The sequence below is a fragment of the Octopus sinensis genome, linkage group LG24 (genome assembly GCF_006345805.1).
Source record: "Octopus sinensis linkage group LG24, ASM634580v1, whole genome shotgun sequence".
Classification (NCBI taxonomy): domain Eukaryota; kingdom Metazoa; phylum Mollusca; class Cephalopoda; order Octopoda; family Octopodidae; genus Octopus; species Octopus sinensis.
In genome coordinates, this window is record NC_043020.1 from 1,030,591 (window position 1) to 1,055,131 (window position 24,541).

At 38.6% G+C, this 24,541-nt stretch overlaps 1 protein-coding gene across 1 annotated transcript in view; it reads right to left on the bottom strand.

The window, feature by feature from the left end:
* Nucleotides 1-1,509: 1,509 nt before the first annotated feature.
* The window catches only part of LOC115224036 (DNA-directed primase/polymerase protein-like), a 24,965-nt gene continuing 1,933 nt past the window's right edge, over nt 1,510-24,541 (bottom strand). Inside the window, exons 2-15 of the mRNA XM_029794833.2 lie at nt 22,865-23,033; nt 20,094-20,177; nt 19,179-19,260; nt 18,570-18,673; nt 16,439-16,485; nt 15,769-15,860; nt 11,486-11,559; nt 9,541-9,614; nt 8,022-8,387; nt 7,217-7,367; nt 6,536-6,627; nt 5,545-5,749; nt 4,320-4,402; nt 1,510-2,114 (exon numbers count right to left, since the gene is read on the bottom strand). Of these exons, the coding sequence (XP_029650693.1) occupies nt 1,849-2,114; nt 4,320-4,402; nt 5,545-5,749; nt 6,536-6,627; nt 7,217-7,367; nt 8,022-8,387; nt 9,541-9,614; nt 11,486-11,559; nt 15,769-15,860; nt 16,439-16,485; nt 18,570-18,673; nt 19,179-19,260; nt 20,094-20,177; nt 22,865-22,923 (1,779 nt within the window). The 5' untranslated portion in view covers nt 22,924-23,033 and the 3' untranslated portion in view covers nt 1,510-1,848. The remainder of the gene's footprint in view (nt 2,115-4,319; nt 4,403-5,544; nt 5,750-6,535; nt 6,628-7,216; nt 7,368-8,021; nt 8,388-9,540; nt 9,615-11,485; nt 11,560-15,768; nt 15,861-16,438; nt 16,486-18,569; nt 18,674-19,178; nt 19,261-20,093; nt 20,178-22,864; nt 23,034-24,541) is intronic.

Genomic DNA, 24,541 nt, shown 5'->3' on the forward strand with positions numbered 1-24,541 from the left:
TTTAGGGGGGAAAGTTTTGAATTTGGGAAAATATGGGTTAAATTTGAAAAAAAAATTTCTTTGGAAAAATGAAAAAAAATCTTTAAAAATTTTTTTTAATTTAGGGGGCGTTTGAATTTGGGGGACAAGTTTTAAATCTGGGAAAAAAATTTTTTTTTTATATGGGAAAATTTGAAAAAAAAAAAAAATTCTTAAAATTTGGAAAAATGAAAAAAAAAATCTTAAAAAAATATTTTTGTTTACGGAGTTTTGAATTTAGGAAAGCTAAAAATTTTTTTTTAATTTGGGGAGGGAAAAGTAAAAGAAAAATTTTTTTTAATTTGGGGGGACAAGTTTTAAATTTGGGAAAAAAATTTTTTTAATATGGGAAAATAAAATTTCTTCAAATTTGGAAAAATGAAAAAAAAAATTTTTAACAAGCATAAAACACAAAAATAAAACAAATTCACAAAAATTTTCTCTGCAAATACTAAAAAAAAAAAAAAAAAAAAAAAAAAAAAGTTATGGGATGGTTTATATGCAGTGTATAAAGCAGAGTTCTGCCGAACAATTTTTCTGTCCCAGCTGGTGATTTCAGTTTTCACAAATGGGAATAAATGACTTACAGTATATATCAACATACAATCTGCATCCCTTGCAAACCAATGACGTATTTGAAAGGGTGGTGAAATTAAGAACAACTGAGCCCTGAATATCAACATATGTGGCTTTTGTAATGACTGGTACAGCTCAACAGGTAAAAAGGGTGTATTTAAAACAGCCATGACCTCTTCTTTCTAGCAGATGTCAACAACAGAGACTAAATTGGAACTGGAGTATCAACCCAAGCTGGAGCACCCACATCAGCCACAAAGGCCAGCAGGATGTACCCTTGGATTCTTAGAGACCTTTCTGTCCCCTATGTCTACAGAGCCCCTCACATGCTGTACTCAGTCCCACTGAGGTGGTCTCTTCTCACTAAAAAAAAATATTAAGTGAACAATTTGTAGAGATCACTAACAGAAGATAAGCGCAGAAGATAAGTGGCTGTGTGGTAAGTAGCTTGCTTACCAACCACATGGTTCCGGGTTCAGTCCCACTGCGTGGCACCTTGGGCAAGTGTCTTCTGCAATACCCTCGGGCTGACTAAAGCCTTGCGAGTGGATTTGGTAGACGGAAACTGAAAGAAGCCCATCGTACATACGTCGTGTGTGTGTGTGTGTGTGTGTGTGTATGTTTGTGTGTCTGTGTCCCCCCCCCCACAACATTGCTTGACAACCGATGCTGGTGTGTTTACATCCCCGTAACTTAGCGGTTCGGCAAAAGAGATCCGATAGAATAAGTACTAGGCTTACAAGGAATAAGTTCTGGGGGTCAATTTGTTCGACTAAAAGGTGGTGCTCCAGCATGGCCACAGTCACATGACTGAAACAAGTAAAAGGGAAGATGTTAATCACCCCTTGCAAAAAAAAAAAAAAAAAAAAAAAAAAAAAAAAAACTGCAACCACCCTAAAGAGAGAGAAGAAAAAGGGCACTATAGTGTTAGTAACACACCATCAGCAACTTCAAACTCATATTTCTCAATATTTCAACAAATTCTTTCAGAGAGTACCAAACAGAAGATCAACACCTGGAAATGCTTCAGACAAAACCCATTTCCTACAAGAGTAAGATATAGGGTCCCCCACAATAAGATTTTAAAATCCCTTCATCCAGGTGATGATATATTAATTTTGACATAACCTTCAACAAAACTGGCTAAAAAATAAGCTCATATACAGCTTTGTCCCTTCTGTTATGTTACCTGCATTGCATCAATATATAAACAGCTGCTCTCTTACAATTTACCTCTCTTGGTTCAGCCCCATTCTACACCATGTGGGGTAAGGCACCGTAATCTTTCTCCATCTCTTCTGCAGCGACCAACAAACGTCGGTCCTCCTCATCGTCGTCAGCATCCATCGACAGGTCGGTCACTTCTTGCTTCCCCTCCATCACTTCTACAGCTTCGACCAAGAGGGAATCATCGATTTTTTCCTGGCTTTCCAAAGCATCAACCAAGAGGCTGTCTTCAAAGTCCTCATCCAATGTGGTGTCATTCAGCCAGGGAAGTAGATTGTCAGGCAACAGATAATCTTAAAAGGAAGAGATTATATTTGTATGTATATGTATTTGCATGTGTATATATGTATAAGTATTTGTATGTATATGTATGTATTACTTTATAAAAATAGGGTAAAGTAAAATAATTTACTTTACCACACACCGAGCTTTTTAGAAATAGCAGCCAAAAATTTGGCTATTTCTTCTACTGCAAGAAAAAGTCTCCCAGACAATGCATACTCAGAAATAACTCACATAGGTATAAGGGAAAAACAATGAAAGATCACATCCATACGAGATCACCCGAGGACAAGCCTGTTTCTGGATTAGTGGATTAAACGTCAACATTTCCTTCATCAGCTCAGAGATTTCTTCTGATTTAGATTTGAAAGTACTAAGAATCAAACATACCCGTCCGATATTGGTAACACCGGACAAACCATGCCAGACCACCAGTACTGTATGTACGTATGTGTGTACATGTGTATGTGTGTGTGTGTGTGTGTGTATGCATGAATGTGTATGTATGTATATGCATGTGTGTGTGTATGTATATGCATGTGTGTGTGTATGTATATGCATGTATGTGTATGCATGCATGTGTATGTATGTGTGTATGTATGTATGTATGTATGTGTGTGTATGTATGTATGTATGTATGTATGTATGTATGTGTGTGTGTGTGTGTGTGTGTGTGTATGTATGTATGTATGTATGTATGTATGTATGTATGTATGTATGTATGTATGTATGTATGTATGTATGTGTATGTATGTGTATGTATGTATGTATATATGTATATGTATTTGTATGCATATGGATTATATATGTATGTATAGATTAATGCTTTGATATGGAACAACTTATTTATTCTTGGAGACTGCTCGTAAAGCAAGAACTCGTAAAACAGAACAATAACTTCCCAGTATAGCAATGTTATAAATTGTAATTCATTCCCAGAACAATATTTTACCAATAAAATTCATAATACTAATAACAGTGAAATGTAGAGAATCAAGAGTCAAGACTATTGAAAAGGTTGCAAGACGCAATGAAAATAAAAATAAGAAATAAGTGGAAATTTTACCAGTGAGTGTGTTATATTATAAGGCACAAAAAGAGAATGACTCTCCCCAGACATAATAGAATATGCTTCAACCTTAGTCACAATTTATGTTCCTAACACCAGCTTAATGATAACTAAGTTATTTTACTAAATTCTTTGTTATATTTACAATTAATTGAAAGAAACACAGAGCATCTCAAAATAAATATGGTAATGGAAGGGTTAACAGAAACAGCAATTGATTACAGCAGGGAAAAGGGGAGGGGGTCAGTAAAAAAAATGAGGTCCAAAAGTAGTGATTTTCAACCAGGGTCCATATAAACTTTGGTGGTGGTGGTGGGGGGGGGGGTCTATGCAACAAAATAGTAAATTGGGGTTTCTTCTATGATTTGTCAATTCTGGCCATTTTTCCAGTTTCATTAGTTATTGACAGCAAACATCTAAATTGATTGTTTGGTTCCTTGGAAGCAGCTCCAATTACACATTTTGATTTATTGTATTAAGTGGAATCTCTTTTCAGTTTTTGTGGAACCCAAATATCGAGCTTGTTAACGAGACCAAGACATTTTAAGTGATTTGCAATTGTTGTGTGTGATACATTCAACCTCTCTGCAATCTCTCGCACAGTTACATGACAATCAGATTAAATAATGGCTTTGATTCGGTCATCATCAACCTTAGTAGGCCAACCAGAATGCTGGTCATCTTTGGGTGAAAAATCTTCCGAATAGAAATTCTAAAACCATTTCTGACATGTGCGTTCTATTAAGCAATCAACACCATAAACTTTTTCGTGAGACTCAGCAGCTTTCTTGCCTTTACGGAAATTAAAAAGCAAAATATGGCGAAAATGCCTATTTTTGCACTCGTTAAAATTGACACTGAAATAACAGCTGTAAACAAAAACTATGCGCAATTTGTTTCTAAAGTAAGCTAAAAGTAACGGCTATCAAATGTCAGAAGGAAAAAAAATCATAACATCAAAAGTTATCAAAAAAAATTCTATTTACGAAAATCGAAATTACTTTCTTGCCAATCCCTATAGTTTATAAAACCCCTAATGGTTATGGGGGTCCACCAGAATAAGATAGTAATCAAAGGGGTCCATAGATAGAAAAAGGGTGAAAACCCCTAATCAAAAGGAAGAAATGAAAGATCACCTCTCTCATACCTTCAGAACGGTAATTAATCCGTTTGCAATCTGGATCGTGGCATTTCTGATAATAAACACATTGCTTCAGGTCCACTATTAGTCTGGAAGAGAAAAATGGGAGGAAATTCTTCTTCAGAAAAACACCAAAAAGGAAACGTAGCCATTTCTTTACAATTTGCATTTCAATTTCTCTTCAATATTTTTTGGTTTTTGGTTCCTTTTGATAAACTTGACAAAATATATTCAAGAAATTCAGTTAAGATTCCAATGTCTTCATCTTCTGTCAGGTAGTTTATCCTGTCCTCCAACCCTTAATTCATGTAATTGAAAAAAAAACCTTATTTATGGGACTACCCAATATAAAAATATATAAAGCACCACTCGAGCATGGTCAATGCCAGTGCCACTGGACTGGCTCCTGTGCCAGTGGCATGTAAAAAGCTAGTGCCACCAGACTGGCTCCCATGCCTGTGGCCCATAAAAACCACCAATCAAGCGTGGTCAATACCAGTGCCATCTGAATGGCTCCTAGCACCATCCAAGCATGGTCGATGCCAGTGCCGCCTGACTGGCCACTGTGCAAGTGGAATGTAAAAGCACACTATACTCTCAGGGGGGTTAGCATTAGGACGTGCATCCAGCTGTAGGAACTTTGCCAGTCCTCAATCGAACCGTCCAACCCATACCAGCAAGGCAAGCAGACATTAAATGATAATGGGGACGGGGGGGGGGATCAATCCTCATATATATATATATATATATATATACACACACACAAACAAACACAGGTCTCAACTTCCTTTTCACACATAAATAATGAGCAACCCCCCACCATGTATGTATATACAGGTCAAACTCCCTTTTCAAGGGATCTAAACCCTTCTCTGTGATACTGAAATTCTTCAAAATATACACAAGACTAACAAAAAAAAATTTCTTTAATTAATCTCCATCTTTAAGCCTTTCATATTCAGATTAATCTGTTTCAACAGAATGCAATGTTAGTTTATATTTTTTCAAAATTAATCCAAGATTATCTTATAGTTCAAGAGATTTCGATAATGTGATTGGTTACTTTTAGAACAAGATATTAGGGTTGTTGTTCGAGGCCGGATCTGGCCAGTTTCAACAACAAGACAGGTCAATCATTTTGGCCCAATATGGTCAGTTTGAATGCGTACAGAAAAAATAATAACAAATGTTAGGAATTAATTTGGAACTGAAGTGAAAGCAATTTCCTTACCTGATGTTGTTACTTCGGTGTTCACGACCAATGTTACCGCACCATCGGTACTGGCAGATGTCATAGCCCAAGAGATTCTCATTGCTGAAATACATCCATCGGAAGACTCTTCCTTTGCGGCCTTCAGAGGAAATGATGGAGTTTATAAATGCATCGATCTCAGGATATGGCGAAGGATTCGAAGAATAGTCTCCTTTGAGGTTATCTGTAAGGATGAACGATGAACTTAGGTTCTCATATACTTGTAAGGGTGTCTTTAGAGAGAAAGTGAAAGAGGGGCACCAGTGCCAGTACTTTTTACGTGGCACCAGCACCTGAACCATGGTCCCTTCTAATATAGACACAAAGCCTGAAATTTTGCTGGAGAGGGGGCTAATTGATTCCATCCACCATAGTTCTTTATTTTATCAACCCCTTAACCCTTTAGTGTTTAAACCGGCCCGAATATTCTCACATTTTATGCTCAAACTGGCCAGAGCCAGCATCTCACACCTACCCTGCAATGTCATTCTAAAAATAAACAATTACATTTTTCAAATCTTGAAGTTACAAGATAATACCAGATTAATATTTTAAAATGTAAATGAATAAGGATTACTTTTGACATATTAATTTGAACACTAAAGGGTTAAAGGCGGCGAGCTGGCAGAATGGTTAGCACGCCGGGTGAAATGCGTAGCTGTATTTCGTCTGCCGTTACGTTCTGAGTTCAAATTCCGCCGAGGTTGACTTTGCCTTTCATCCTTTCGGGGGTCGATAAATTAAGTACCAGTTACGCACTGGGGTCGATGTAATGGACTTAATCCGTTTTGTCTATCCTTGTTTGTCCCCTCTATGTTTAGGCCCTTGTGGGCAATAAAGAAACAAATTTTATCAACCTCAAAAGGATGAAAGGCAAAGTCAACTTCAGTGAAATTTGAACCCAGAACAAAGCCAAAAGAAATGCTGCCAAACGTTTGCCTTAAAATACTAATAAGAAAATCGTTCGTACCTTCATTTTTTTGTACGGCCAACAATCTCTTCTGTTTCAACTTTATTTCATCAGGAGTGCTAAATGTTAAGATCCTCAGGTCCTGATGGTATCTAGAATACAAAAATTATTTATATATATATATATTTATTACCTCAATACATTTGACTAATATAAGCACAATGAGATACTTTATCTACAGGCTGAAACAGCTGTAAGATTTTATATGTAATATTTTTATGGTATTATCTTACTTGATGTATATTGTTTTCTGTTGGATTTGGATGTTCCTATTTAATTAGTTCATAAATTATATGAATTGGTATTATCTGTAAGTTGATGATTGAAAGGAATCTGTTCCTCCATTTTCTTATTTTGTATATATATATATTTTTCTTTTATTTGTTTAAGTCATTTGACCGTGGCCATGATGGAGCAATGCCTTTAGTCAAACAAATCAACCCCAGGCCTTATTCTTTGTAAGCCTAGCATTTATTCTATCGGTATCTCTTGCTGAACCGCTAGGTGACGGGGACGTAAACACGCCAGCATTGGTTGTCAAGCGATGCTGGAGGGACAAACACATTTGAGGAAAAATTACTGGGGTCAATTCATTTTACTAAAAATTCTTCAAAGCAGTGCTGTAGCATGGCCACAGTCTAATGACAAGTAAAAGATAAAAAAAACAAAAAACATACTTACTGTACATTGGCAATTAGGGAATCATAAAAGAAACTCTGCTGATCCGATTGATCTGTAGGGTATTGATTATGATCCGACACAAGAAAAGGATTCTTTTTGCCAAGCTTTGAGGACAGGAATAAACGAAAGTTCCGATTCTTTGAGTAGACACCTGAAGGAGAGACAAGACATAGAAACCATAAGGAGAATTTTTTTCTGATTAGGTAAAGGAAGGACAGTAGTTGATATGACTTGGCACAACGTGATGGTTATCAAATGATAGAGAGATCCGGTTGGCCTAGGGTTACATAAGACACTTGCCCAAAATGCAATGCAGTGGGAAAGAGGAATTGAACATAGAACCACGAGGTTGGAAAGCAGTCGTATTACCACATAGCCATGTGTGTGTTATGATGTGCCTCTTTAACGTCCATTAGTCAAATCTACTTAACCCTTTCATTAACATATTCATTTTGAGATGCTCTGTGTTTCTTTCAATAATTTTAAATATAACAAAGAATTTAGAAAAATAACTTAGTTACCATTAAGCTAGTGTTAGGAACACAAATTGTGACTAAGGTTTGGTGGAAGATTTTAATTCAAAACTTAAGAAAACAAGACATTTGTACTACAGAGCCAGAGGCGGTTTCGGACGGGTTGGTAACAAATGGGTTAACCAGGTGCCATAATGTGAGACAGAAGCCGCAATCTCACATGGTTAGGAAGCAAACCTCTTAAGCACCCAACCACATCTGCTCCTGAAAGCATCAACAAACAAGGAAGCAGGCAAGAATGACGATTATTCCTTAACTGTACAGATACTTACCAAGATCACAGATTGCAGTTTCATCTCCATCTTTGTCGAAAACCACGGTTTCTTTTAAATCTGACGGAGAAAATTGTGAAAGAACTTTCCCTGGCTCACACAAGATGTCACGGCCGTTTATGACAACAGAAGATGAGGAGTTCATGTTTCGTGTTGGAGATGAGGTGGATGCTGGTAATTGTGGCGAAAGATGCTGCTGTCTTGAACAGGAACTATCCTTCATAGTTGCTGGTGTTGCTGAGGGAGTTTTAGACGGGTCAACCACCGTAGGCTCTTCTTGTAACAGTGGCTTACTTTGTTCCGAGTCTGCTCTGTTCTGCCGTAACCAAGTTACAAGATGAGAACAGATAAACTGAACAAACGAACCTGGATTTCAACAGAAAAAGAGAAAAAAAAGCCAATTTACATTTGTGTGTATGTGTGTGTTTGTGTGCGTGCACACACTTGTTCATGCATGGGTGGGCCAGCCTGCTGCCTTAATTTTCTATTATAGGCACAAAGCCTGGAATTACGTGGGAGGGGGGTCAATTTCATTGATCCTAATATTTGACTGGTACATATTTCTTCAACCCCGAATGAATGAAAGGCTAAGTCAACCTCGGTAGCATTTGAGCTCAGAATGTAAAGACAAATGAAATACCGCTAGGCATTTCATCTGGCATGCTAACAATTCTGCCAGCTCACCATAACAAATGCCCTGATGCAGTACCAGGCAGTGGCTCTCGTGGCTTCTGATCTTAACTGATTGGAAGTGTTATCATGTACATTGTTATTTCTTGGTATAAAAGATGGGCTACAGCAAATATTCTGCTCAATACCACAGATTTGCTTGTCAGTTGTTTGACCTTAACCAGTTGAGCATGTCCCTTAGTGGCTGACGATATGTGCATCTCTGATCACGAGCAGAAGTAGTAGGGGAGCATCATAGCCGTGTTGAAAGGAATTCTTTAGGGTTTGAATAATTCACCTCTGGAAACGTAGGTTTTTCACTCAACATCCTTAAACAACCCTTATTCATGGACCTTTTGAGCAAGATAGCTTACTCGACCAGAAGAAAATTCTAACTGGGCCCCCACCTGCAAGATCATGTGCTGTTTATCTTGATACGAGATCACCATGTCGTGCACATATGGTTGTGATGCATGTGCCTAGTGTACCCTTATCAGACGGGTAGTCATGATGGGTATACTGGGCTTCGTATATTTTACCCCAGTGTCACTTTGATGGCATGCACTGCTCTCTCACTCAATAATAATAATAACAGTTTCAAACTTTGGCATGAGGCTAGAATGGTTTGGGAGAACAGGCAAGTCAATTACACCCCACCCCCCCAGTGCTCCACTGGTTCTTATTTCATCAGCCCCGAAATAATGAAAGGAAAATTTGACCATGGCAGCATTTGAATCAAGAACATAAAATCAGAAGAAATGTTGCTAAGCATTTTGTCCAGAATGCCAACGCTTTTGTCAGCTCACCGCTCTGCTAGAAATCAGATGCTATAAATATGTAGCAGACTTACCGACATGCGAATTGTCTTTGAACGCTGCTTGGTTGAGGATAAAGATCAAATGTTCACTGTATTTGGAACTGGTACTGCAAAACAAAAAGAAAAAGAAAAAAAGAAATTGGAAAGGTGTTTGAAATTAGCATCACCACCACTATAATCATCATGAAATAGCAGTGAGGGAATGTTTAGTTGGTCACTCAACATGCAAGAAATAGCTGTTAAATCTCCATAAACTTACACCCCGTAACATCTTACTGGAAAAAAAAATTCTATTATGTATAAGTAGGCTCAAGAGTGGCTGTGTGGTAAGTAGCTTGCTTACCAACCACATGGTTCCTGGTTCAGTCCCACTGCGTGGCACCTTGGGTAAGTGTCTTCTACTATAGCCTTGGGCTGACCAAAGCCTTGTGAGTGGATTTGGTAGACGGAAACTGAAAGAAGCCAGTCGTATATATGTATGTGTTTGCCCCCCCCCTAGCATTGCTTTACAACCGATGCTGGTGTGTTTATGTCCCCGATACTTAGCGGTTCGGCAAAAGAGACCGATAGAATAAGTACTGGGCTTACAAAAGAATAAGTCCCAGGGTCGAGTTGCTCGACTAAAGGCAGTGCTCCAGCATGTCCGCAGTCAAATGACTGAAACAAGTAAAAGAGTAAAGAGAGTAAGAGTATAGCCAGAGACATTTGCGTGTGTGTGTGTAATAATAATAATCCTTTCTACCTTAGGCATAAAGCCTAAATTTTGGGGAGAGGGAACCAGTCAATTACATCGACCCCAGTGCTTAACTGGAACTCATTTTATCGACCCTGAAAGAATGAAAAGCAAAGCTGACCTCGGCAGAATTTGAACTCAAAAGACTTAACGATACGCCGCTAAGCATTTTGCCCAGTATGCTAACAATACTACCAGCTCACTGCCTTTATAATAATAATAATCTCTACTATAGGCACAAGGGTGGAATTTAAGGAGAGCGAGATAGTCAATCACACTGGCCCAGTACATGACAGGTACCCCAATTTGTCGACTCCAAAAGACAAAGTTGACCTTGGCAGAATCTGAACTCAGAACGTAACAGTAGACGAAGTATCTATTTCTTTACTACCCACAAGTGGCTAAACACAGAGGACAAACGGATTAAGTCAATTATATCGACCCCAGTGTGTAACTGGTAGTTATTTAATCGACCTCGGCGGAATTTGAACTCAGAACGCTGTGGCAGACGAAATACCATTAAGCATTTCACCCGGTGTGCTAACCATTCTGCCAGCACACCACCTTTACTCTTACTTGTTTCAGTCATTTGACTGTGGCCATGCTGGAGCACCGCCGTCAGTCGAGCAAATCGATCCCGGGACTTATTCTTTGTAAACCCAGTACTTATTCTATCGGTCTTTTTTGCCGAACCGCTAAGTGACGGGGACGTAAACACACACACATACACATAAATACGACAGGCTTCTTTCAGTTTCCGTCTACCAAATCCACTCACAAGACATTGGTCGGCCCAGGGCTATAGCAGAAGACACTTGCCCAAGATGCCACGCAGTGGGACTGAACCCAGAACCATGTGGTTGGTTAGCAAGCTACTTACCACACAGCCACTCCTGTGTATTGTAAATAGACCTTGTGTATTTACAATAATAAATGCTCATCCATTCTTGTCAACGTTGACCAATGACACCGCATAGGAGAAAATGGGTCACAGTGCGTCAGGTTGATGTGTGCCTGGAGGGTTCTGCTGCAGGTTGGTCCATTGGGAATGAAGGCAAGGAATTGGCTCTGGTCTTGTGCAGCTCAAGTTATCCTTGTGCTCCTATTCTATTCGCAGGAGGTAGCATACTGGGGCCAATGCAATCAACTTAATCCGTTTGTCCTTGTTTGCCCCCTCTATGTTTAACCCCCTGTAGGCAATAAAGAAATAAGTATTAACAGCATTGGCAGGGGAAAAAACCATACCTGGCATCCAACCGCAGCACACACCTGCAATCACAGGGAACCTTGAACAGGTGTCGTATCCAAGCACAGACATACTGGAAAATAAAGGCAGAAACAAAATGCAATTATATTATTAATTGGGATGCATGCATATGTCTTATCTTTCATTTGTTTCAATAATTAGACTGTGGCCATGCTGGGGCACTGCCATGAGGAATTTTTACTTGAATGAATGGAATCCAGTAAATTTTTTAAAACCTTAGGAGTGGCTGTGTGGTAAGTAGCTTGTTTACCAAGCACATGGTTCCGGGTTCAGTCCCACTACGTAGCACCTTGGGCAAGTGTCTTCTGCTATAGCTCTAAGTCGACCAATGCCATGTGAGTGGATTTGGTAGACGGAAACTGAAAGAAGCCTGTCGTATATATGTATATATATATATGTATGTGTGTGTCTGTGTTTGTCCCCTTAGCATTGCTTGACAACTGATGCTGGTGTGTTTATGTCCCCGTCACTTAGCGGTTCGGCAAAAAGAGACCGATAGAATAAGTACTGGGCTTACAAAGAATAAGTCCCGGGGTCGAGTTGCTCGATTAAAGGTGGTGCTCCAGCATGGCCGCAGTCAAATGACTGAAACAAGTAAAAGGGATTCTATTGGTCTCTTTTACTGAACCACTAAGCTTTATAAACAATCCGTTGTTACATCAGTGTATTATTGATATAAAAGATGGTTTAACCCTTTCGTTACTTTTTTGGTTCAAAGTACCAACCCGGCCATACCCGGCAGTTAGAACCCATTGTTATTTAAATGTAAATTTGAACCCAAATCTCGTTGGTACATTCGTTAAAGCATGTGATTTCACATTGTAAATAGTTAAGTTATAGTATCCGACATTGCTTGAAGTGATATCTCAACTCAGTGAATTTTGGGAGATTTTTTTCCACACGTTTTTCGGCATCGATTTTTCTTCAACTTTGAAAATGGATAGGAGTTTCATGTTATCAAGCATTGATTCCGAATTTAAAGCTTTGTCAACGGAAAATAGGGAGATATCGAGAAAAAGAATGAAATAGGTACTAAAGCATGGTGTACAAAATAATGAATATTTTTTTATCCGAAGATGAAAGCAGCGCCTTCCGAAGAAACAAAGCGGCGAAGGCGACAGCGAAGACGATTTTACATCGGAATGAAGTAAAAAAACTTTTAAAATGTTTTTATTAGCAATTTCTCTGAGGAGATAAAGTTTATCTATAGCCTTTCTTAGGAAGTGAAACCATTAGACTTTTATTTTTTTCAGTATGCTAGTTTGAAGTGATCACTTCGGAAACAAACTTACGCAGATTGTAAACAAACCCAAAATCGGGGTTCAAAGTTTGGGAAATTTGTGAAGCAAATACTGGGTACTGTTGTGGATTTAGTTTTTATACAGGGAAACTAATGTTAGTCAGCATGGCTTAGGGTACGATGTGGTCTGGAAGTTATTGTTTGAAGCGATCAATGTGGAAACACACTTACGCAAATTGTAAACAACCTAAAATCGGGGTTCAAAGTTTGGGAATTTGTGAAGCAAATACTGGGTACTGTTGTGGATTTAGTTTTTATACAGGGAAACTAATGTTAGTCAGCATGGCTTAGGGTACGATGTGGTCTGGAAGTTATTGTTTGAAGCGATCAATGTGGAAACACACTTACGCAAATTGTAAACAAACCTAAAATCGGGGTTCAAAGTTTGGGAAATTTGTGAAGCAAATACTGGGTACTGCGTGGATTTAGTTTTTTTACAGGGAAAATAATGTTAGTCAGCATGGCCTAGGGAACGATGTGGTCTGGAATTTATCACTTCCATTCCATAACCAGGGCCGTATATTATTTTTTGACCGATTTCTTTAGTTCGGTCAAACTTACGGTGGATTCCAATATTTCAGTTTATTTCACCTTTATGGTACCTGTTGTGCATTAAATTCAACTGATCTAGTGATGTGCACAATTCTTCTTTATCAAAATTTTGTTGCATACCCATTTGAATATTAGCTGATGATTCATTTTCTATAGTGATGTTTAAACAAAAAATTTTTTACCTTTTGCTCAATTTAAAATTTTAATATTTTTACCTTTTGCTCAATTTACCTGTAATTAAAGTCACTTTGAGACAAAAGTTATGCAATAGAATTGATTAAGAACCCTTCCTTTAATTATGTTCCAAATATCACATTAAAATGTTAAGTAAAAAAGTTACAGTTATTTAATGAAACAAGCCTAAATTCATGATTATTTTAGAATTTAATTGAAACTCATGAGGGGTGTATTTTGGTCAGAAATATAGTAACGAAAGGGTTAAAGTTCTCTTCAGCCACAAACATTGTTAGTCCATATATGCTCACAAACATTCTTTTACATGTTTCAGTCATTTGATTGCGACCTTGATGGAGCATCTTCTTAACCCTTTAGTATTAACCGGCCAAAATAGTTAATCTGTTTTATGTTCAAACTGACCAGATCCAGGCTCTCACACTTACCCTACAATGCTATTCTACATTAAGTAATTGCACCATCAAGATCTTGAAGATATGAGATAATGCATGATTAATTCAAATCAATGGGAATCAATAAGCATTATGTTTGATAGAATAATCTGAACACTAAAGGGTTAAAGGGTTTTAGTCAAAGAAATCAACCCCAGGACTTATTTGTTGTAAGCCTAGCACTTATTTTATCGGTCTTTTACCAAACCACTAAGTTACGTGAACGTAAACACACCAGCATCAGTTGTCAGGCGATGGTCGAGAGACAAACACACACGTATATATACGATGGGCTTCTTTCAGTTTCCATCTACCAAATCCACTCACAAGGTTTTGGTTGGCCTGAAGCTGTAGAAGACACTTGTCCAAGGTGCCATGCAGTAAGACTGAACCTGGAACCACATGGTTGGCAAGCAAGCTTCTTACTACCCAATCATGCCAGTACCTATAGTCATTATTTGCTAATAAACCCATCGCTAAATTCCTTATATTGCTCTGGTTAACTAATTTAGATTGATTAAAAGATACACATTATTATCTAGGTTGACCAAACTGGCACCAATCACTGCTGCTGTGTCCAGTAATTAAAGACTAATTACTAAGAGTAAACTGGTAATTATAATTTAGACATCAAAGAGAGAAGGATTGGAGAGATTTGATAAAGGTCTGTAACAGAGATTTGTGGAATATAAACGGTTCAAAAGTGGAATAAATTGGTTTGTTGTGTGGAACAGAGACTGTATAGAGTTTCTGACTGTGCCGTTATTTGGAGAGTAATTAATCTCCGATGGAATCGAGTAAATAGAAAGGGTGTGTGGAGAATTGTAGACTGCAGGTGCAGGTGTGTGGCTGGGTAGTAAATAGCTTGGTTCCTAACCACAGGATTTTAGGTTCAGTCCCACCGTATGGATCCTTGACAGGCCGTCTTCTACAACCTTGGGCCAACCAAAGCCTTTGTAAGAGGATTTGGTAGATGGAAACTGAAAGAAGACTGGCATATAAAAATATACATATATTATATACACACACACATATATATTACTAGTGGGGTGCAAAGAGCACCATACGAGTGTGATCATTGACAGAGTGGCTAACCGGCTTCAGTGTCAGTGGCACTTAAAAGGTACCATTCGAGCGTGATCGTTACCAGCATTGCCTTACTGGCACTCGAGCCCTGAGCTAGTAAGGTATTAAGAGCACCATCCGAGCGTGATTGTTGCCAGAGCAGCTAACTGGCCTCCGTGCCGGTGGCACGTAAAAGACACCATTCAAGCGTGATTGTTACCAGCATCACCTTACTGGCACCTGTGCCGTTGGCATGTGTAAAAAAAAATTCGTGCGGGGTCATTGCTAGTACTGCCTGACTGACCCCTATGCTGGCAGCACGTAAAAGCACCCACTACATTTTCGGAGTGGTTGTGGTTAGGAAAGGCATCCAGCTGTAGAAACTCTGCCAGATCAAGACTGGAGCCTGGTGCAGCCATCTGGTCACCAGTCCTCAGTCAAACCGTCCAACCCATGCTAGCATGGAAAGCGGACCTTAAACGATGATGATGATGTAAGCATATGCTTATGAGCACAAGCGCACACACAAGTATGGGGCGGGTGTACTTTTTCCAGTTTCCTTTTACCAAATCTCCTCACAGGCTTTGGTCAGCCAGAGGCTACAGAAGATACTTTCCCCAGTGTTACGCAGCAGGATTGAACCCGGAACTTTGTGGTTATGAAGTCACACCTGCGACTATAGTAATATATGGCAGAGTATAAAAATCAAAATGCAAACCTCAATGAAACGATCGCACACTCTGTGTCCATCCAAGGTGGGGTTGTTCTCTCTGTAGAATTCCACATCAAAGTAGAGCTTACAGACAGCACCTGCAAAATAACGGTGGCAGCAAAGTGAGAACCAAATTGTCTTTAACCCTTTAGCATTTAAACTGGCCATATCCGGCCAAATGTATTCAGCCTGTTTTATGTTCAAACTGGCCAGATCTGGTCTCTCACACCAACCCTACAATATCGTTTTAAAAATTAACAGCTACCTCATCAAAATCTCATAACTACAAGATAATGCATGATTAGTTCAAAACAATATGGATGAAAAAGTATTAATTTTGGTAGAATAATGCAAACACGAAAGGGTTAAACCAAAGGATGTAGAACATTACAATTGGGTGCAGGCATGGGCGGTGGAGGGCTTAAGAAGTTTTACCATCATGTGGCCATGTGGTTCAGAAATTTGCTTCCAAACCATGTAGACTTAAGTCTACAGGAGGCAAGTACCTCATATTATGGCCATGAGTCAAGAAAGCCTTTTTCTGTGGATTTGGCAGATGGAAACTGAAACAAGGGCTGTGTGCACACATTCATGTATGTATGTATGTATGCATGCATACATGTGTGTATATGTGTGCGTGTATGAGAGATTGACAGAGGGAAGAAAAAAATCTTACCTTCTGGAATGATCTCATAATGGTGCCGCTTACTTTCCTTCAGTTGGCTGGACATAAAGAAAGAAAGGAAGAATAAAGAATACAGACAATGGTCAGAGAAAATACTCCAACCCCCCCACCCCTTCCATTGTTTCAATAAACAATTTAATCCTTTAAATTAAGCAATTAAAACTGACCACATCCAGCCATGATATTCCATTTCTTTTACATTGAAACTGACCAAATACAGCCTCTTCCATCTTTATGAATAGACAATCCCATAATTGAAATATATATATTGTTACGGGTTTAACTAGTGCAGTGTTTCTGACCCACATAGGAATAATGGCACCATCATGTCTGGTGAAAATGTGACAGTCTTTTGTCTAATGGAGGACTAATGGGTTTTGGAATGACCTGTGACCTTGTGCGGGTGAATTAGGGGTCACTCTGGACACCCCTTGAATATGTCGTGAGAGAGGATGAGGGGGCATAGAGGGACAGGCAGAGAGTATGGTAGAGCTGTCAGGAGAGGGTAAGGGGCGATAGCGATAGAGTAAGAGCAGAGGGCAAATAGAAAGGATAAGCAGTAAGGGACAGATTGAGGATATAGATAGAGTATAGGGACCAGGGCAGTTAGAGAGGGTGTGAGCGGTACAGAGGGAGATGAGGGAGTGGAAGAAGGACAGAGACGAAGTGAGGTCTTGGCAGTCGTTGAGCGGTTGTCGAGGAGCACAGACGGATCTTGGAGTCGCTGGCCGGTCCTCGAAGAAGACAGACGGACCTTGGATTTAAGGGGCAAGCGTTGGAATTCTTGGGGGCAAGTTGGATGCGAGAAAGCTTGGCGGCACAGAAGGGAATTAGCAGTATTCAGAGGAATTAGCAGTATTGAGAGGAATGGGACACTGGCAGATTCAATTAGGAATTGAGGTATGTGTTTGTGCATTGATATGTGTCACGGTGTATTGAACAGTGAAAAGAACAGTCAAGGACTGTCGATGTGGTCGATAAAGGACATTGTGAAGAAGAGTAAAGGACTTGTTGATTATGATGTTTAGGAAGAGACTTTAAAGAACTGTTGTCTTGGGACGTGTACTCTTGAATTGTTACATGATGTTGTATTATGCTTTGAGTTGTACTCTTGAAATGCTGTTGGATTATGTATTGAGTAGTCACGTGCATGCTTTGATGTATCTTGATGTTGTAACAATTGTAATTGTCGTATAAACTGTTGTTTGAATATAAGCCAGTGTTGCCATGCCTCTTTGGGTTGTATCTCGGGTTGTGCCTCTGTATCTCTGTGCTGTTGAGGTTGTGGCAGTATCTATCTGTATCTCCTCTCTCCGCCTCTTTGGGTTCCGTGGCAGAACTTGAGTGGGCCATTTGGGGCGAGCGACGACAACGGGTGATTCCATAACAATATATTTAGGGAGAATTTATAAAAAAAAAAAAAGATGGAGACAGGTGTGTAAACAACAAACTGATGTATTAGTTTAATGCTCAGGAAGTGAGAAAGTCTTCGTCAGAAGGGAACACAGAAACAGGGAGAGAAAATAGAAAATATATATATACATATATATATATACATATATATATACATATATATATATATATATATATATATATATATATGCCTCATCATCATCATTTAATGTCCGTTATATATATTTTGCATAACAAAACTGAACCCAATCATAGAGACTTAGGTTCAGTTCAGTTATGTGAGTGGATTTTGTAGACAAACTGAATGAAACTTGAATGTGTATATATGTGTGTGTATATATGTTTACACATATATACCCTTCACAAGACGCCATTGTAAACGAGCATCACTGTCATACAAGCAGTGTTATTTGTTTCCAGTCTGGCCATGGAGGAATATTACCTGGTTTGTAAAGTAAAGGTTAGCAGCAGGAAGGGTATCCAGCTATAGAAAATCTGCCTCAACAAATTCCAACCCATGCAAGCATAGAAAAATGGATGTTAAAAACGATGATGATGATGATTATGTGTGTAGAGAGGAGGAGAGAGAGAGAGAGAGATAGATATTCATGTTGCTATAAGAATCATTGTTTACTTTCCATTGTAGGGGGAGCTGGAGGGGCCAGTAATGCTGTGCTGTGATATTTATGCCTTTCCTAAGGGTACTTACCTATAATAGTGCCAAAAGACAGGATAAGGTGAAGCTAGGAACATGCGTTGGCCTTGCACCTCTGACACGAAGGATTTGCTTTCGTAAGCAAACACATGAAGATCCTGACAAAAGACAAATATAAACATTATTGAGAGACAGGCACAGGAGTGGCTGTGTGGTAAGGAAGATTGTTTGCCAGCATAACATGGCAGTCCTGGCTTAGAACGAATGTTGCTGTAATTTAGCCCCCAGGAGACATCGTCTCCAGCTGGCTGTATGACACAATCTGTGTCCTATTTCCTTGTTCGAAAATGTAAGGACACAGATCATCTCATACAACCAGCTGGAGATGATGTCTCCTGGGGCTAAATTACAGCAACATTCGTCCTAAACCAGGGCTGCCATGTTATGATGGTAAACAATCTTTACTACAAAAAAATAGCTTATACGAGACTTGATTAATAAACAAAAAAATGTTGAAAAAAAAAAGAAAAGAAAGTGATTTTAACTCACAGCATTCAATTATTAAGCATTCATAATTGGAATAAATAAATAAAATTGAATTTTGATTTACTGCTGGGTGTCTTTTGACCAACCCTGCATATGAGCACAAGAATAGGTCCTCACCTTTTGTGGAAATGCCCGCACGTAAGAGAAAGCTTCGGACTGTTTGAAGAACGGCTTCCATGTTGGAGAAGGCCCAATGATTCTGGAATTAAGAAATTACAATATATATATATATATATATATAATATATATATATATATATATATATATATGAGTAAGCACATAATGTGAAACAAGACGGGTGGGCGAAATAGTACTCAAATACAGGAGGTAGAGTAATATGCTTTACTAATAAAGCTGCAAAAAAAAAAAGAATATTTTGGAGATGTTTTTGCAGCTTCAATACTCAAGTGTATGTGTGTAGTGTGTGTGTGTATATATATATTCTTCACAAATGTAAATAAACCCAATCTGTTTCTTAAACGAGGGACATATTCATACGGCACAGAATGTTTTTTTTTTTACCTCAATAGACGTCAGTGATTGGTTGAAATTGCAGAATTTGAAGAAAAAAAAAACAAATATCTTACAAACTATAGAATTTTCTCAATAAAGCCAAGAGAAAAAGATGTTTTATAAACACATTCTACCAGTATACGAAGTTTAAAATTTTTTAGTTACCCAGAAATTATATTAAAAACTGCCGTTCAAACAAATTGACCCCTAAATTTGGTACTTATCCTGCAGGTCTCTTTTGCAAACTGCTGTTATGGTGACATAAACAGCGATGTGGTCGACACACACACGAAGGGATTCCACGTTTTGTGTACCAAATTCTCTCATAATGCATTAGCCTGCCCGTGACTATGATAGAAAACACTTGCCTGAGGTGCTGTGCAGTGGGACTGAACCCGAAACGGCCATGCTGTGGTTCTAGATTACAGATAACGCGGGAAACTGAATATAACAATTAGAAAAAGAGCGCAGAGTTGTTTCCCTTAAGTTTGTTATCTCCCTTGTTCAAAATTAACTCACCTCGTAGGAAACTTCTTTGGGATTATTTCTTCAGAGTACTTGGCAGCTTTTTGGTCCAATTTCTTTTCAATTCGTTTTCTTTTTCTTGAAAAGAAATAAAAATAAATGTTGAGTTTATAAATAAGGGATCTTTTCGGTTTGAACGGCAGTTTTTAACAATTTCGAGGTAACTAAAAAATTTTAAACTTCCTATACTGGTAGAATGTGTTTATAAAACATCTTTTTCTCTTGGCTTTCTTGAGAAAATTCTATAATTTGTGAGATTTGTTGTTTTTTCCTTCAATTCCTGCAATTTCAACCAATCAATGACGTCCATTGAGGTAAAAAAACATTCTGTGCCGTATGAATATGTCCCTCGTTTAAGAAACAGATTGGGTTTATTTACATTTCTGAACCCCTAATCCTAACCCTAAAACAGATTGAAATGCAATAGATCGATACTAGGGTCATAATTACGGGTGACAATTTCATATGACACCGCTACAAAAAAACTGCCACTCAAACCGAAAAGATCCAAAACAAGATTTCTGGGGACTTAAATTTATCTTGTAGGTATAAGGAGTAAAATACCATCACCACCCCTATTGGACACCAGAACCCTATGAAGTAAACAAGAACATTTGAATGCCTTATTAGCCACAAGATCCCCTCGCATAATAGCAAACTGTAGCAGATGAGTATTATTTCACGAAGGTATTCCGAAAAGCTCCTTGGTTTAAGGGCATCATAAAAGGGCTGGTTGGAGTCACAACCTTCCAATTTTTTTTCACAGGGCTCAGAAAAACTGAAGGACCGTTGTAATGAGTGTGTGAACCTCAGAGAGGAATATGTTGAATAAAATCATAATTAACTGATCCTCCTGTATTTTCTTTTACCCTAAACCAAGAATTTTTTAGTAGACCCTCACAAGTATATATATATATATATATATATATTATATATATATATATATATATCTTTTTCTTGTTTCAGTCATTTGACTGCGGCCATGCTGGAGCACCGCCTTCAGTCGCGCAAATCGACCCCGGGACTTATTCTTTGTAAGCCCAGTACTTATTCTATCGGTCTCTTTTGCCGAACCGCTAAGTGACGGGGACGTAAACACACCGGCATCGGTTGTCAAGCAATGCTAGGAGAAACACAGACACACAAACACATACATATATATACATATATACGACAGGCTTCTTTCAGTTTCCGTCTGCCAAGTCCACTCACAAGGCATTGGTCAGCCCGGGGCTATAGCAGAAGACACTTGCCCAAGATGCCACGCAGTGGGACTGAACCCGGAACCATGTGGTTGGTTAGCAAGCTACTTACCACACAGCCACTTTTATATATGCATATGTGGAGGCGCAATGGCCCAGCAGTTAGGGCAGCAGACTTGCGGTTTCGATTCCCAGACCGGGCGTTGTGAGTGTTTATTGAGCGAAAACACCTAAAGCTCCACGAGGCTCCGGCAGGGGGTGGTGGCGATCCCTGCTGTACTCTTTCACCACAACTTTCTGACTCTTTCTTCTATTGGTCAGCTCGCTTAGCCAGCGGGGTGGCGTCATTTGAAGGCTAAAACAATGCGAAGCGCATTGTGACCAGCGATGTGTAGCAACATCTGATAGCCTGATCGGTCACGGTGATATATGCATACATACACATACATTACATGCTTTACATGTAAATCTACATGCATGTATGGGTACAGGACGTCAGAGAATCATGAACAAAATGAGAAAATAGATAAACAGGGGACAACTGATGAAGGGAATGTTCTTTATGTTGCCTGACTATTTTCTCTGTTTCTTTCGTTGTTTGAATAAAAGTTCGTTTTCCATGTTTTTATCTTCTTGTTTCTCATTTTGCTCACGTTTTTTCTTTTGACGTCCTGTAGCCATATATGCATGTACATATACGCCATGTATCCATTTCCAAGTATACATACATCATCATCATTTAGCGTCCGTTTTCCATGCTAGCATGGGTTGGACTGAGCTAGCATGGGTATACATACATATATATATATAGGGATAATTCACAAAAAGAAACAAAAGACGAAGACAGGTGGTGTAGACAACAAACAGATGTGTTAGTATAATGCTCGGGAAGTGAAAAAGTCTTTAATGTTTCGGGGCTACACTCTTCCAATGAAACAAGGAGAGAAAATAAAGAATGTGTAGTGGCTAGCATTATATATATATATATATATCTATCTGTAAAATAATGTGACAATTATTCGGTAGCCAAGATAAAACTGAGTTTCAGATGCCGAGGTGGAAATCCACACCACCATCTCTTCATCTAATTGTAACATTATTTTACAGATAAATTTCCTCTATTTACATAATATTGAGGTCTTTTTCTTTCTTTTGTTATCTTAACGATTTTATCAATATATATATATATATATACACACACACACACTCTTTACTCTTTTCAGTCATTTGACTGCAGCCATGCTGGAGCACCACCTTTAATTGAGCAACTCGACCCCGGGACTTATTCTTTGTAAGCCCAGTACTTATTCTGTCGGTCTATTTTGCCAAACTGCTAAATTTGGGACTAAGGTTTGGTGGAAGATTTTAATTCAAAACTTATGAAAACAAGATATTTGTACCAGAGAGCCAGAGCTGGTTTCGGCCGGGTTGGTAACGAGAGGGTTAAGTCAGATTGGGTAATTTAATTCAAGGTGTACTTATAGCTGAATAAAGAGAGAATGGCTGTCTGGGAGGACTGTGACCATAAGATTGTGTGCGTGATGACGATATGACAGTAATTACCTGGAAGTGCCATAGAAATTGACAGCTGGGAAAAACTGGGATTTCACTTCAGGATCCATTAGCTCAATGGCATCGTTCTGTAAAATTCCAGGGTTACCAAAATCGAACCAAAGCCTCTTTTAAGGAATAATAATCGTTTAGAATCCGGAAATTTCATCAGAAACTGTTGCTGTAAAAAAATAAATGAAATGTATAAAGGATTCGGATCTTTTCAGTTTGAACGGCAGTTTTTTCTAGCAGTGTCATGAAATTGTCACCCATAATTATGACCCTAGTATCGATCTATTGCATTTCAATCGGTTTTAAGGTTAAGGTATCTTCTTTTTTCTTCAGAAATGTAAATAAACCCAATCTGTTTCTTAAACGAGGGACATATTCATACGGCACAATGTTTTCACCTCAATAGACGTCATCGATAGGTTGAAATTGCAGGAAAAAACCCAACAAATATCTTACAAGCCATAGAATTTTCTCAATAAAGCCAAGAGAAAAAGATGTTTTATAAACACATTGTACCAGTATACGAAATTAAAAATTCTTTAGTTACATGGAAATTATTTTAAAAAGCTGCCAGTCAAACCGGAAAGATCCAAGGTTTTCTTTTCCATGCTGGTGGCATGGATCAAACAATTTCTCTATTGCAGATTTTCTGAGGCTTGATGTGAACCCCTACCAGTTTCTTAGAAAGCTAGTTTTTCCATGGCTAGACGTGTTGCGGAAGATTGCAGATTCGTATTCCCCGTAGCCAAAAAGGGGGTCAGGATCTTTTTGGTTTGACCGGCAGTTTTTTAAAATAATTTCCACGTAACTAAACACTTTTAAACTTCGTATACTGGTAGAATGTGTTTATAAAAGATCTTTTTCTCTTGGCTTTATTGAGAAAATCCTATAGTTTGTAAGATATTTGTTGTTTTTTTCTTCAATTTCTGCAATTTCAACCAATCAATGACGTCTATTGAGATGAAAAAAAAACAACATTCTACGCCGTATGAATATGTCATTCGTTTAAGAAATAGATTGGGTTTATTTACATTTCTGAAGAAAAAAAGATACCCTTCCCCCACCCCTAACTAACCCTAAAACAGATTGAAATGCAATAGATCGATACTAGGGTCATAATAATGGGTGACAATTTCATGACACCGCTAGAAAAAACTGCCGTTCAAACCAGAAAGATCCGGGGGTGCTTGTATCGGAAAAAAAAATCAAACTTAAAGGGTGGTTTTTATTGGAGAAGGGGGGCGGAAGTCTTGCCTAATGATGCACCCAGGTGCGGTCAATTGCTGGAATTTAAGCTAAAATTTCGGACTGTTAGTATTTCATTTACAGGTGCTAGACGCTAAGGGAAATAACTGCAAACAGAATGTTTGGAGTTTCCTCCCTTGGCCATGATGAAACTGACATCTTTTCGCGCGTGAATTCAATATTAAATTTAGTCATCTACAAAATTACGAAAAAGCAACCCCAATGGGATTTGAACTCACGACATGAACACAGAATGTGGATTTATAAACGATAAACAGATAATTCAAATGAATGGCTAAATATCTTTTTAAAAATCTCATATGTATAGGCGCAAGTGTGGCTATGTGGTGACACCTTGGGCAAGTGTCTTCTACTATAGCCTCGGGCCGACCAAAGGCTTGTGAGTGGATTTGGTAGACGGAAACTGTAAGA